The following is a 14,589-nucleotide window of genomic DNA, read 5'->3' on the forward strand; positions in this document are numbered from 1 at the left end:
TGCTCTCAGGTCAGTCACCAGGAGACATTCTATCTCTCTTGCAGGATGCATTTTGGCCTCTGCTCAGTGCCTCCTTGTAGCAGTATGCCTGAGATACAGAACTTGGCAGAGTGGAGACTCAATCCTGCGGTCTCCACGCTGTGATTCCATGTATTGGTGCTCCAATGTGTGCTCCAATTGTTGCCCAAATTCTTAGAAATATACAACACTGCATGCTCATGGTTTTTCAGTAGGGGGCATTATCTAACTTCCCATGAAAAGATTTGGCAGTATAGTGGAAGTATAACAGTGCCATTCAGCACAAGCAGCTGGCTTGTCAATTACAACATTCTAAATATATCTGTAGTTATCATTTCCCTTGCCACTTTATGTAAACTAATAAGGGAACAAAACTGTCCCCGTCATAGTTGCAGGGAGCTGTATAAAAGGTGAAAAATAACAATTTAATTATTGAACAAAACAAAGTGAACAGATGTGCTATAAGCTGTGTTCTGAAAAGCATCTCCTCAGTGAGCCTTCAACTATTTCTTGTTTTGCTGATTAGTTGTTAATTAGTCCCCCAGGCAGTGTTTTGAATGGCATGTATGTAGCTGCTCTGTTTGAAAGCCTGGTCTCTGGACATGTGTCCCTTATTAGAAATAACACAGTGGGGAAGCTGGATGTAGCAAACAGGCTGCATTTGACAGGAGGAAACACAGCAGAGCTGTGTCTTCTGGTTTTGTATTTGACATCTTTAGTCAATTGGCACCCATCACGTTTGCTCATTTAAAAGTCTCACTTGTAAAGGCACCTCTGAGGTTTAGCATGTGCTAACCATGGCACGTGGTTAATCTGTATCTTAACTCCATCTACTTGCCTTGGTTCCGTAACTCTTGATACCCTTACCTACCAAAAATCTATCAATCTGTGTTTTGAAATTTTCAATTGACCTAACCTCAGCAGTTTTTTGGAGGAGAGTTCCAGATTTCAATAATACATTTTTGGCAGATGCCTCAGAACAGAATTCTTGCACATTACTGTTAGGATAATGTGTGTCATGTGGGAGGAACCTAAACCACTGTTGCCAGCTATGCCTTCAGCTGTAATCTCTGGAATTCCCTCCCTAAGCCTTGCCGCCTCACTACCTCTCTCTTCTCCTTTAAGACGCTCCTTAAAACCTACGTCTTTGACCAAACTATTGGTCACTTGTCCGACATTCTGGAAATGCTGGGTTTCACTCCCAGATTTCTTTCAGCCTCTCTCCTACTTAAACACTATTCATTGAGTACATTTTTCATCCAATGTGCAACACCTTGCCCTTGTGTTGAATTTCATCTACCCACTTATGTCAAAGTCCTGCTGTAGTCCTATGTTGCTTTACCAGGCTTGACTGGCCCAGTTATTTGCAAATGTGACCAACTTTCATTGTGTTTCAGAATCCAAGTCACTAATGTAGCTAAGAATCAGGAGTGGTCCCAGCAGTATTCCCTGGGCCACTCTACAGAGTACACTCCCATGCCCAATTTCATTCATTAACTAATATTTGCTGCTTTCTCTTGCAGCCAGGGTTGAATAGCCTGTTCCAACAGGATTGGAAGTTTCGTGTGAGGCTATCAACCCAGAAATATATTGTAAAAATAACAGCATAAATAATCTGGAGATGAAAGTTTAGTTAGGAATGATTAAGGAAGGTTTTGCATAATAAAACCAAGGAGTAATGGTAACTTAGAGATTGTTTAGCTGATTTGAGTAAAACTGGTTTAATGGTCAGAGGCAACACAAGAGATGATTTATTACACAACTAGCTTTGCTGGTTTGAACAGTTGCAAGAATTCTAACCCACTTCCAAATAATTTACATGGCAAATATGACAACAACCATTCACTACAATTTACATTCTACAGTCAGATGAAGACTAAAAGATTTATTCTTTGGCCTCATCTACAGCAAATTAACACTAAATAAATTTACAATTTAAATTCTTTTAAATAGAATTAAAATAAGCAATACATAGTTTTACTAGTAATGCCAAATCAAGTAAGTTTATTATTCAATGGTAATACGATAGCAAAATACTGCGGATGCTGGAAATCCAAAATAACAGAAAATGCTGGAAAAACTCAGCAGGCCAGACAACATCCGTGGAGAGAGAAACAGAGTCAACGTTTCGGGTCGAAACCCTTCGACAGAACTGAGGGAAAAGGCAGGAAATGAAACAAAAGGCAGTTTGGGGGCTGGGAAATGGGGGAGGGGATGAAAGAAGAGACATTACGAGATATTCAAGGTGAGACGAGATAGTAATAGGACAGGTAAAGAAACAGACAACGGCTCTAAATGAAGTGTGAAATGCGCCGGCAGAGAGACAGCTGCCATGTGGGAGAGAAAAAAAGCCACAAACCAAAAGTGTGGATAAAAAATTAAAAAATAGGGGCCGAGGTTATGATCTGAAGTTGTTGAACTCGATAGAGAGTCCGGAAGGCTGTAAAGTGCCTAATCGGAAGATGAGGTGCTGTTCAGAGTTTACGGTGAGCTTCCGTGGAACAATGCAAGAGGCCGCAGACGGTGAGGTCTGAGTGGGAATGGAGCGGTGAGTTGAAATGACAGGCGACCAGAAGCTCGGGGTCACTCTTACGGACTGAACGGAGATGTTCCGCAAAGCGGTCACCCAATCTGCGTTTGGTCTCCCCAATGTAGAGGAGACCACATCGTGAGCAGCGAATACAGTATACTAGATTGCAAGAAGTACAAGTGAATCGCTGTTTCACCTGGAAGGGGTGTTTGGGGCCCTGGACAGTGGGAAGGGGGGGGGGGGGGGGGGGGGTGGGGGAGGTATATGGGCAGGTGTTGCATCTCCTGCGCTTGCACGGGAAGGTGCCGGGCAAAGGGGAAGGGGTGCTGGGGGTGATAGAGGAGTGGACTAGGGTGTCTCGGAGGGAGCGGTCCCTACGAAATGCTGAAAGGGGAGGGGAAGATGTGTTTGGTGGTGGGATCACGTTGGAGGTGGCGGAAAATGATCCGTTGAATGTGGAGGCTGGTGGGGTGAAAGGTGAGGACAAGGGGAACCCTATCGTGGTTCGGGGGGGGGGGGGGGGGGGGGAGGGCTGAAGTGCGGCAGATGGAATGGACCCGGTCGAGGGCCGTGTCAACCACGGTAGAGGGGAATCCTCGGTTGAGGAAAAAGGAAGACATGTGGAAGGTGGCATCATCGGAGCAGATGCGGCGGAGATGGAGAAACTGGGAGAATGGAAGAGAGTCCTTACAAGAGGCGGGGTGGGAGGAAGTGTAGTCCAGGTAGCTGTGGGCTTGTAGTGAATGTTGGTCAATAACCTATCCCCAGAGATGGAGACGGAGAAGTCGAGGAAGGGAAGGGAAGAGTCGGAGATGGACCATGTGAAGGTGAGGGAAGGGTGGAAATTGGAGGCAAAGTGAATGAAATTGTCTAATTCAGGGCGAGAGCAGGAAACGGCACCGATAGTCATCAATGTACCAGAAAAAGAGGTGAGGGAGGGGACCTGAGTAGGACTGGAACAGAGTGTTCCACATATCCCACAAAAAGGCAGGCATAGCTAGGACCCATGCGGGTCAATGGTAATATTGATTAGTACCAAAAGATTCAATATATAGAAGTTTCTGATCAACACCATCCTTAAGTGCATTTTTACTAGAAAAAGGTGTTCAAACAGAAGTTTAAAGTTAAACAATGAAATTCTTTACATTTAGTATTATATATTTGCATTTTAATACATTAAGTCAATGGTGAGTTTGTTCAGATGTACCTAGGTTACATTTTTGTGCATTACAGAATTTCAGTGCCATCAGAAATGTAATACATTTAGAAAGCTCGAACTACTTGTTTGTATTCAGATACAGCTGTAGAATTCCATACTGCAATCATGTGCATATTCTACCATGGCATACACGGATCCGGACAGTCACGTAGATATGATTCAAATGTTCCTGCAGACACTTCCATCAGGGTCGTATATGTAGTCAACTGTGAAATGCAAACATTATTACAACATTTTTTGGATTCCCTAGGTTGAATCCCAATATCTGCTGTGTACAATCTATCTATCTATATATATAAAGCGGTCGATCTGTCTGTTTGTCCTTCTGTCTGTCTGTCCTCACGTGTGCGTCTGTCCGGCTATGCACTCGAAAGTTAGAGCGTACCTACGCGCGCGTTACCTCCGAAGAAAGCTTACGGTTCCGGGATGGTCGTAAGCGTATTTACTTTTCGGTCGGACGAAAATTGTTCGCGCCTTATGCAAAAAACCTTCAAAATTAAACTCATTATCTGCTAGCATTGATTGACTGACGTCAAGGTTCGACCAATCCTGTGCCGTCACGATTGACCAATCCTACAGTACGGTCCCCTGATGGTTGGCCAATCGGTGTGTGTGTGTGGGCGGGACTAATCGTTTTCATCTCAGGGATCTGGCAGCCATTGTTTCACTGCCATTACTTCAGCTTCCAGCTCAAACTACTCTATCCAGCTTTGAAAAAGTTAGTATCTCTTTTAAAAATAACAAGATTTACCAAAAACATTTTATAAGTACTTTCACTTTCATCTTTCAAGGTATTAAAAAAAGGTAGAAATGTTGCCCGGCAACAGATTGAGACAGGGACACAGACAGGGCCCAAAAGCCTGGGACTCGATTTAAAATGTTGCCCGGCAGCAGATTCACAGAGGGACACAGAGAGGCCCCAAAGCCTCGCACTCGATTTAAACCGCCCGGCCCAAAACAGCCCTTGCAAAGCCAGGCTCCCCCCAGCTAGTATTTATATAAAATGCCCTCAAGCAGACAGCAAAAATCACAAAGCCAAGTCACAAGTTCAAAAGACATCAGATTTAAGTGGTACAAGCATTATATTCCACATTCGAGGAAGAATCCAGCTCTCTGTTCTCAATATAGAGATGAGGAAAACCACTCTCAAAGATCCAACAGAGCCCTATCCAACTATTAAAAAAATGATTCCACAATTTTATTCAGAAGTTTGTTCTGTGCATTGATCACTATGTGAAGAACCTCCTGCCATCAGTCCAAAATTTGTCTTTTACTAATTTGAATCTGCGTTCTCTCATCCTCGCTGTTTAGTCCTTTGATATGAGGGGTCAGTCATGTGTTTCTTCTCTGAACCAATTACAGAACGTGAATGTCTGTGCCCAGAAATGAACGCAGTACTTGAAGTGTGGTCTGAGAGAGTTTGATCTGGACTTCTCTTCTAGTGTCTTGGTTATATAGTTCAGTTTTGTCCTACTGTATTTACAACAAGGTAAAAATTCTCAGATCAATTGGAGGATTGTGCACTGTGGTCAAATATTTCTGGCTAGGTAAAAGTGGAATTAAGGAAGTCCTAATGTGGGAACCACACTGTTCTAGGCTGGAGTTTAGGACAGGAATCAAGTTCTGAGGGCAAAGAAAACCTGAACAGGACTAGGAGATTAACAATTAATAAAGTGACCGGAGACCATCCAATATTAACAGTACAATTCCTAGATTGGCTGAGCTCATTGAACCTCTCCAGTAAAACAGAAAAAAAAAAAGCCATGACAGGAGCCCATTAAAATTCTTTCTACAAGTCTGTTCTATTCTTTTAGTTTTTTAGATTAGCACTATCATTCAACACCAGTATTACTGATTTGATTTTCGAACACGTGTGTGATTAGATACTACTAAAAACATCAAAAATGGGCTATTCGGTGAAGGAAATTTTATGTACAGGTCAAAACACTGCTCCTGAGCTGAAACAAAGCAGCAACTTGTCTGTTCTAGAAAATAATTTGTAACTCAAAAACGTCATTTATCACTACTGTATTTTTAGCTTTTTGGGATGGGAGAAAGAGAAGGAACTATCTAAAAATTGGACATATTTTAATTTGACTCACCTTATTGAGAACAGGCTTTGTTGTCAAAACATCATAAATAGTTTCTATGGAAATATTCTGAAACACACAGTAAGCAGTAAGAAATACAACCCCTTACATTTTTAACAAGCAAACTGCACCATCTACGAAAACGCTCCAGTTTATAGATATCTACAATTACCACATCTTCAATAAACAAAATTCTCTGCTGGCAGATACCACTATCAGAGTGATATGGAATAAGTGTTCAAAAAGGAAGTTACCAACTCTGGCCAGAAAGCTATTAGAAACTGTTAACTTTGAAAACAGGTTTTTATTAATTTCAAAAAAAATCATTTCAAATTCATCTTTTCCTCTCATGATTTTGCTGAATAGTTTGAGTTCCTCTTGGTCAGCTTAATGTGTGCCATATACCCATATAACAGTCAAGCCACTTCAGTGGAAATGAAAATCAAGCCAGAGTTTCATGAACTATTTTACTTATACTTATGCTTGGATTTCATAGAGACATTTGACTGCAAGAAAAGACTGTTTGGTGAAATAGTTATATACATGAAAATGATTTTCAGCCATGATCAAGCTGGTGTTATACTACACTGCTAGAAAAATAGAAGTTAGTAAATAAGGACCTACTGCTTGTGTTGTTTGATTCATGCACTTCATTGCAGGAGTTCTACGATCATCCAGGAACAGTGGCGCCTTCCAATGGTCATAGTTTGTTTCCAGCACATACCAGATATCCTGTTTAAGGTCAAGCCTAGTTTGTACAAGAAACATGAATTAAAAAACAAACACTAACAAGTTTACTCTGAACCAATGTTCCACTTCTTTAAAAATGTACACCAGACAGTATGAATCCCATTCCCATTTTGATGTACTTACTCCCAGATATCCAAACTAGTTGTCCTTGAGCGTGTGATTATACAACCTTCACCGGATTGGTTACCGCCTAGTATAAAGTATGCTGGTGCTAGCATTTTTGTATTAGCTAATTGGTCCTTGGCTTGTGCGTAACTGCAAGATAAAGGCCATTATGTTTGATGATTAAATACATTCCATCAAATTCACATCAGACGGTTTACAGATTCTGTAAATTTACTTCACACCACTGATGGAGATACTCAACTGGTCCCTCTAATACTGGGACCACAGAATCTGCCTTTGAAGGGATTATTTCAAGCTGAAAGATCTATAGAACTCAAAATTACATTTCTACATTCTGAAATAGTTTACTGATGAAGTGTATAGAAATACCGAAATCAGGAAGAGAAAATGGCTATCTTCAAAATATAATGCAATTTAACACAGGTACTATACCTGGTAGCATTCTCCAACACAGATCGGGTGAGGAAACCCATCCATATACCATCCCTTTTACCCAGTATCCATTCAATGATGCCTGCAAAAGAAGTCAGTACAGACTTAAAAATGCTGTAATTTGTGTGTACGTCAAACTTTTTGTTTTTTAACATATGAAAATCTTACGATTACAGTTCTTTTTCCAAGTAAAATGGGAAAAACTATGGTACAGCACTTTACCATTTATGATAGATGTGATAATTAGATCACTTAAAATAACAAATGACATGACAGCAGGCTGTGGGACTTATCAATGCTTTTATTTAAACAGAAAATGTTCTCGCAGGTGATTTAAATAAATTAAAATTTCTATAAACATTTCATACAATAGTATAAGTTTGTGTAGCATGTTAGTCACCTTAAATACAATGAAGAAAAAATAAGTGCTAGATTAAATTGAAAAGTTTTGCTGAAATAGTTTGCTTTTAAGAGACTGAATAGGAGTGCTAATTACCAATATATCCTCCATCAACGTTGAAACGCTCATTCATTGAGAGTGTAAACGTCCCCTGTAAAGACAGACATCTGGGTTACCCATTACAGTAGGTCCCCGAAATTCCACAGTGCATTACTTCATGATTATTTTTAATCCTTTATCTTTAATCTTTTAATATTGCTGTTGACAATGATTTTCAAATGGTCAGTTAAAGACAAGGTGTCAATTTATAATCTTACTCAGGCGAAAGGATGGCTGTTATGAGAAATGGAAAACCATCACTGATCCAACAGGAGGTACACGATGGGCCGAAGGACCTCTTTCTGTGCTGTATAGCTCTATGACTATGAGGAGGTGCTCTTTTGAGGTTGCAGCAGAGGCAAACTGTTATCTGATGTGGGAACTCTGACATTTACAAGGATGATACCAGAACTGAGAGGTTATACTCATCAGGAAAGACTGAACAGGCTGGGATCTTTTCTCTAGAAAATACAAGGTCAAGGGGTGACCCAACAGAATCATAGAATGGTTACAGCACAGGAGGCCGCCATTCGGCCCGGCGAGCCCATGTCAGCTCTCTGCAAGAGCACTTCAGCTAGTCCCACTTCCCCACCCTTTCCCCGTAGCCCTGCAATTGTTTTTCCTTCAGGTACTTATCCAACTCCCTTTTCAAAGCAGTGATTGAATCTGTTCTCTGCTCTAAAGAAGAACAACCCGAGCTTCTCCAGTCTATCCACGTAACTTAAGTCCCTCATCCCTGGAATCATTCTCGTAAATCTTTTCTGCACCCTCACTAAGGTCTTCACATCCTTCCTAAAGTGCGGTGCCCAGAATTGGACACAATACTCCAGTTGAGGCCGAACCAGTGTTTTATACAGGTTCATCATAATTTCTATGCTTTTGTACTCTATTCATGAAGCCCAGGATCCCAGTTTTTAACTGCTTTCTCAACCTGCCCTGCCACCTTCAACGATTTGTGTACATATACCCCCTAGGTCTCTCTGTTCATGCACCCCCCTTTAGGATTGTACCCTTTAGTTTATATTTCCTCTCATTGTTTCTACCAAAATGCATCACTTCACACTTTTCTGCATTATATTTCATCTGCCACGTGTCCGCCCATTCCACCAGCTTGTCTATGTCCTCTGGAAGTCTATCACTATCCTCCTCACTGATCACTTTCCTTCCAGTTTACAGTTTTGTGTCATCTGTAAATTTTGAAATTGTGCCCTGTACAATAGAGGTCTTTAAGATTATGAAAGGGTTTGATAGGGTAGACAGAGATGTTTCCACTTGTGGGGGAGTCCAAAACTGATCACTAATAAATTCAATAGGGAATTCAGGAGAAACTTCTTTACATAAGAACATAAGAAATAGGAGCAGGAATAGGCCACTTGGACCCTCGAGCCTGCTCTGCCATTCAATATCATGGCTGATCTAGGGCTCAAAGCCACTTCCCAGCCCGCTCCCCATAACCCTTCACTCCCTTATCTTGCAAAAATTTGTCTATCTCCACTTTAAATGTATTTAATGACCCAGCCTCCACAGCTCTCTGGGGCAGAGAATTCCACAAATGTACGATCCTCAAAGAAGAAGTTCCTCCTCATCTCAGTTCTAAAAGGGCAACCCTTTATTCGGAGACTGTGCCCCCGAGTTCTAGATTTCCCCATGAGGGGAAACATCCTCTCTGCATCTACCCTGTCGAGCCCCCTCAGTATCTTATATGTTTCGATAAGATCACCTCTCATTCTTCTAAATTCCAATGAGTATAGGCCCAGCCTGCTGAACCTTTCCTCATAAGTCAAACCCCTCATCTCTGGAATTAACCTAGTGAATCGTCTCTGAACTGCCTCCAATGCAAGTATATCCTTCCTTAAATAAGTCGACCAAAACTGTACGCAGTGCTCAAGGTGTGGTCTCACCAATACTCTGTACAGTTGTAGCAGGACTTCCCTGCTTTTGTACTCCAACCCCCTTGAAATAAAGGCCAACATTTCATTTGCCTATTTGATTACTTGCTGTATCTGTATGCTAACTTTTTGTGTTTCACGCACAAGCACCCCCAGGTCCCTCTGAACTGTAGCATTTTGTAACCTCTCTCCATTTAAATAATATAGTTTGCTTTTTTATTTTTCCTGCCAAAGTGGATAACCTCGCACTTTCGCACATTATACTCTATCTGCCAAATGTTTGCCCACTCACCTAGCCTGTCTAAATCCCTTTGCAGATTCTTTGAGTCCTCTGCACAACTTGCTTTCCCACCCATCTTTGTATCAGCCGCAAACTTGGCTACTTTACACTCGATCCCTTCATCCAAATCATTAATGTAAATTGCAAATAGTTGGGGTCCCAGCACCGATCCTTGTGGCACCCCGCTAGTTACCGTTTGCCAACCAGAAAATGACCCATTTATCCCGACTCTCTGCTTTCTATTAGTTAGCCAATTCTCTATCCATGCTAATATGTTACCCCCAACTCCGTGAGCTCTTATCTTATGCAGTAACCTTTTATGTGGCACTTTATCGAATGCCTTCTGGAAATTCAAACACACTGGCTCACCCTTGTCCACCTTGTTACATCCTCAAAGAGCTCTAGCAAATTTGTTAAACATGATTTCCCTTTCCTAAAACCATGCTGACTCTGTTTGACTGCAGTATGTTTTTCTAAATGCCCTGCTACTGCTTCCTTAATGAAGGACTCCAGCATTTTCCCAACGACAGATGTTAGGCTAACTGGTATATAGTTTCCTGCTTTCTGTCTCCCTCCTTTCTTAAATAGAGGTGTTACATTAGCGGTTTTCCAATCCGCTGGGACCTTTTCAGAGTCCAGGGAATTTTGGTATATTGCAACCAACCAATGCATCCACTATCTCTGCAGTCACTTCTTTTAAGACCCTGGGATGCAGGCCATCTGATCCAGGGGACTTGTTGTCTTTTAGTCTCTTTATTTTACTGAGTACAGGAAACTTTGTGCTATCCGGCACCCACGGAACCGAGCTGCTGCCGTTGCCTCAAAACTGCCGTACTCTCCAGAGTTAATGTTGAGAGATACGGAGATTCTTATCTCCGTATTTGACAACAAACACTGTTGCTTAGCAACAGCTTCTAAACACTCGGGTGTGGCCCTAAAGCTCTGTAGCTGAAGCTGTTGCTATAGCTACAGACCTTGCACAGCTTGACTGTTCAAACAAAGCAAAAAAAAACCAAACAAAAAGAATAAAAAACGGCTCCAGATTGCCAGATAGCTCACCTCCGGATAGCACAAAGTTTCCTGTACTATTTCCTTAGTGATAGTGATTGTCTTTAGTTCCCCCATCTCTGTGGCCCCTTGATTATCCATTATTGGGATGTTGTTGGTGTCTTCTACAGTGAAGACAGATGCAAAATATTTGTTCAGAGTCTCTGCCATTTCCCCGTTCCCCATTATTAATTCCCCAGTCTCATCCTCTAAGGGGCCAACTTTTACTTTAGCTACCCTCTTCCTTTTTATACTTGTAGAAGCTCTTACTATCTGTTTTAATGTTTCTTGCCAGCTTACTCTCATAATTCATCTTCTCTCTATTTTTTTTGTGTCATCCTTTACTGGTTTTTAAAAATTTCCCAATCCTCTGGTCCCCCACCAATCTTGGCAACATTGTATGCCTTAGTTTTCAATTTGATACCATCCTTTACTTCCTTAGTTAGCCACGGATGGTGCTCCCTTCTCAAAATCTTTCTTTCTCACTGGAATATTTTTGTTGAGTTATGAAATATCTCCTTAAATGTCCGCCACTGCATTTCAACTTTCTTACTCTTTAATTTGTTTTTCCAGTCCACTTTAGCCAGTTCTGCCCTCATGCCATTATAATTGCCTTTGTTTAAGATCAGGACACTGGTTTGGGATACAACTTTCTCACCCTCCAACTGAATTTGAAATTCAAGCATGCTATGATCACTCTTTCCTAGAGGACCCAAAGCGTGGTTAGAATGTGGAACTTGCTACCACAAGGAGTAGTTGAGGCGAGTAGCTTAGATGCATTTAAGGGGAAGCTACATAAACACATGACGGAGCAAGAAATAGACGGTCATGCTGATAGGGTTAGATGAGGTAGGGTGAGAGGAGGCTCATGCGGAGCAACGGCATAGACCAGTTGGGCCAAATGGCCTGTTTCTGTGCTGTACATTCTATGTATGCCGACACTAGGTACCCCAATGAAAACGTCTTCTATTCCCCAGCACCAATATCCTTCATGACACCACAAGGACCACAACCTCAAAATTAGTTTTTTTTTTAATATAAAGTACAACAAATGAAGGGCAGAGAGGAACAGCATTGCTGTGTTGTAATTTATTGAAGTAGCATTTCTTCCTCTCCAATAATATTGTACAATGCAGGCTCACTGATTAAATATTACTTGTAGAGCTAATCATGGTAACTACTTTTTAGTATTTTATATCACAATAGATAATTTACTGTTAATGATTTATTTGGTTATTCCAATTTTTTTAGCAACTCAAAACTTGGAGCTATTGACTAATCTATGGATATCAAAAGGAAAATCAATTGTATGCCAAGAACTTTAGATAGTTCTTAATCTCAAGTTTCTATTAATCATTTAGATAAGTTGTGTCTAAACTGTGTCTCATGCACCACATGCAGCCCTATATGCACTTACATTTTTTATTCGCTGGTTTGCCTCGTTTGAACTTAGGTGGGGCTAAAGATTTGGAATGGGCTGCTCGGAGGACTGTCGCCTCACTGGTGAATAAGGCCTAAATTGGAACACCAACTTGAGATATATGCAAATTAATGGGGACATGGAGTTTAAATCTGGCGTTTTTGACTCCATCTGAGAGGAGGTCAGGAACTTGTTGGGTGGGGGGGGGGGGGGGGAAAAGTAGGGTGAGAACAGTGGAAAGAACGTGATCCAGGTCTAAAGGGGGCGGGGGAGAAAAATGAGAGCAAGAACGTGACCCAGATGGGAAGACAGATCATGTTCTCCCGCCCTCCATTAGGCCTGGATCACGTTCTTTCAGCCCCACCCCCTTACACCTGCATCACGTTCTCCCTCTCCTCCAGCACCCACCCCCAAAGACTGCAACGGTTCAAAAAGGCAGCTCACGACCACCCTCTCAAGGGCAACTAGGGATAAGCAATAAATAAGTGAATTTAAAAAAAGAGCATTAAAAGGGTCGCGCAGGGCCAAACAAAATTAAAGGGAACATTGATTCTGTGTTGGTCCTACAACACGCATAACATTACATTTGTGTGTTATTTGCCGGACTCGACTATTCCAATATTCTCGCGGCCAACCTCCCATCTTCCACTCTCAATGAACTTGAGCTCATCCAAAACACTGCTGCAGTAATCCTAACACGCAGCTGTGGAAGTGTGTGTAAACGTACCTTTTATTGGAATACAGGCAGATGATTTAAAATGGTGTAGCACGGGCACAAAATGGCTTCATGCAAGTCATGATTTAGTTTCAGTGAGATAAGAAAGAGGAACTTCCTCCTTACCTTGCAGACCACGGCAGTCTGCAGAGATTGCAGTTTCGTTCTGACAGTTTAGATTCGCAGAACAATAAGGGTCATGTAAGTCAAATGTCATTTTATAATTAACTGGTATCTGAGCTGGGCTCAATCACGGGTCAACAACTCGTTGACCTAGGCTGTAGGAAGCATAGGCTATAGTAAGCAAACACCGGACTTTAAAGTCCAGATGGTTAGATAAAAAGCAGAACTAAAAGAATGGGCTTTGCTGATGCTATAAGAATATATATAAGTTGTTTTCGAAGAAATGCGATTGGAGGTTAATGTATGGTGCTAAAGGAAATTGTGTAATAACTGCTGAATTCGTACTTTTTGAAGTATATAACCTGTAACTTTTTGAGAGTCCGTAGCGCTCTCTCCTAGCTGATACTCCAGACTCGGCTGAGTTCTGAGCAGTTCAGCAGGACCGAGTGCTCCGGCCGATAAAGAATAAAAGACTATTCTTTGAGAAAACAGTGTTCGAGTCGATTATTGTTGAACCAGATTGACGCCTAAAAGAATCTAAATCGTCACAGCAAGTCCCATTCACCCATCAATCTGTGCTCGTTGACCTACATTGGCTCATGGCCTACCAACAACGTTCCCGCTAAGCTGCGCGGAACCACGCAGGCTGCTTATTGGCTTTTGAATGGGAGATTTTGCTCATGCACAAAATTTTGAATGGGCCACGCTGCCCGTTAAAGGGACCAAGGACCCCCAAAAAATTACGGGGAACATTGTCTACAATATCTCGATTTTAAAATTCTCATCCTCATGTTAAAATCCCTCCATGGCTTGACCCATTCCTATTGGAACTTGGCAGTGTGAGCGCTCCTAACCTGGGAGGGTGAGCCCTGTCTGTTCTCTGAAAGCAGTAGTGTTAGCACAACAGGAACAGTAGCATGGTGGTAATGTTACTGGACTAGTAATCCAAAGGCCTGGACTAATGAGTTCAAATCCCACCACGGCAGCTGGGGAATTTAAATTCAGCTAGTGTCAGTAATGGTGATCCATGAAACTAATGGATTGTCATAAAAACCCATCTGGTTCACTAATGCCCTTCAGGGAAGGAAATCTGCCATCCTTACCTGATCTGGCCTATGTGTGACTCCAGAGCCACAGCAATGTGGTTGACTCTTAACTGCCCTCTGAAACGGCCTAGCAAGCCACTCAGTAAAGCCGCTACAAAATACAATAAGAATAAAACCGGACGGACCACCCGGCATCGACCTTGGCACCGGCTACGGACACAACGACAACGGCACACCCAGCTCAGTCGACCCTGCAAAGTCCTCCTCACCAACATCTGGGGGCTTGTGCCAAAATTGGGAGAGCTGTCCCTAGTCAAGCAACAGCCTGGCATAGTCATCCTCACAGAATCATACCCTTCAGCCAATGTCCCAAACTCCTCCATCACCATCCCTGGCAGGACAGAC

At 42.0% G+C, this 14,589-nt stretch overlaps 1 protein-coding gene across 1 annotated transcript in view; it reads right to left on the reverse strand.

The window, feature by feature from the left end:
• Window positions 1-1,711: 1,711 nt before the first annotated feature.
• Window positions 1,712-14,589, reverse strand: part of asah1b (N-acylsphingosine amidohydrolase (acid ceramidase) 1b) — a 33,294-nt gene continuing 20,416 nt past the window's right edge. Inside the window, exons 9-14 of the mRNA XM_085970834.1 lie at window positions 7,662-7,716; window positions 7,166-7,247; window positions 6,731-6,862; window positions 6,482-6,605; window positions 5,870-5,926; window positions 1,712-3,973 (exon numbers count right to left, since the gene is read on the reverse strand). Of these exons, the coding sequence (XP_085826960.1) occupies window positions 3,884-3,973; window positions 5,870-5,926; window positions 6,482-6,605; window positions 6,731-6,862; window positions 7,166-7,247; window positions 7,662-7,716 (540 nt within the window). The 3' untranslated portion in view covers window positions 1,712-3,883. The remainder of the gene's footprint in view (window positions 3,974-5,869; window positions 5,927-6,481; window positions 6,606-6,730; window positions 6,863-7,165; window positions 7,248-7,661; window positions 7,717-14,589) is intronic.

This window comes from Somniosus microcephalus, chromosome 2 (assembly GCF_052327205.1).
Source record: "Somniosus microcephalus isolate GS21.2 chromosome 2, FLI_Smic_1.0, whole genome shotgun sequence".
NCBI classification, from domain to species: Eukaryota; Metazoa; Chordata; class Chondrichthyes; order Squaliformes; family Somniosidae; genus Somniosus; species Somniosus microcephalus.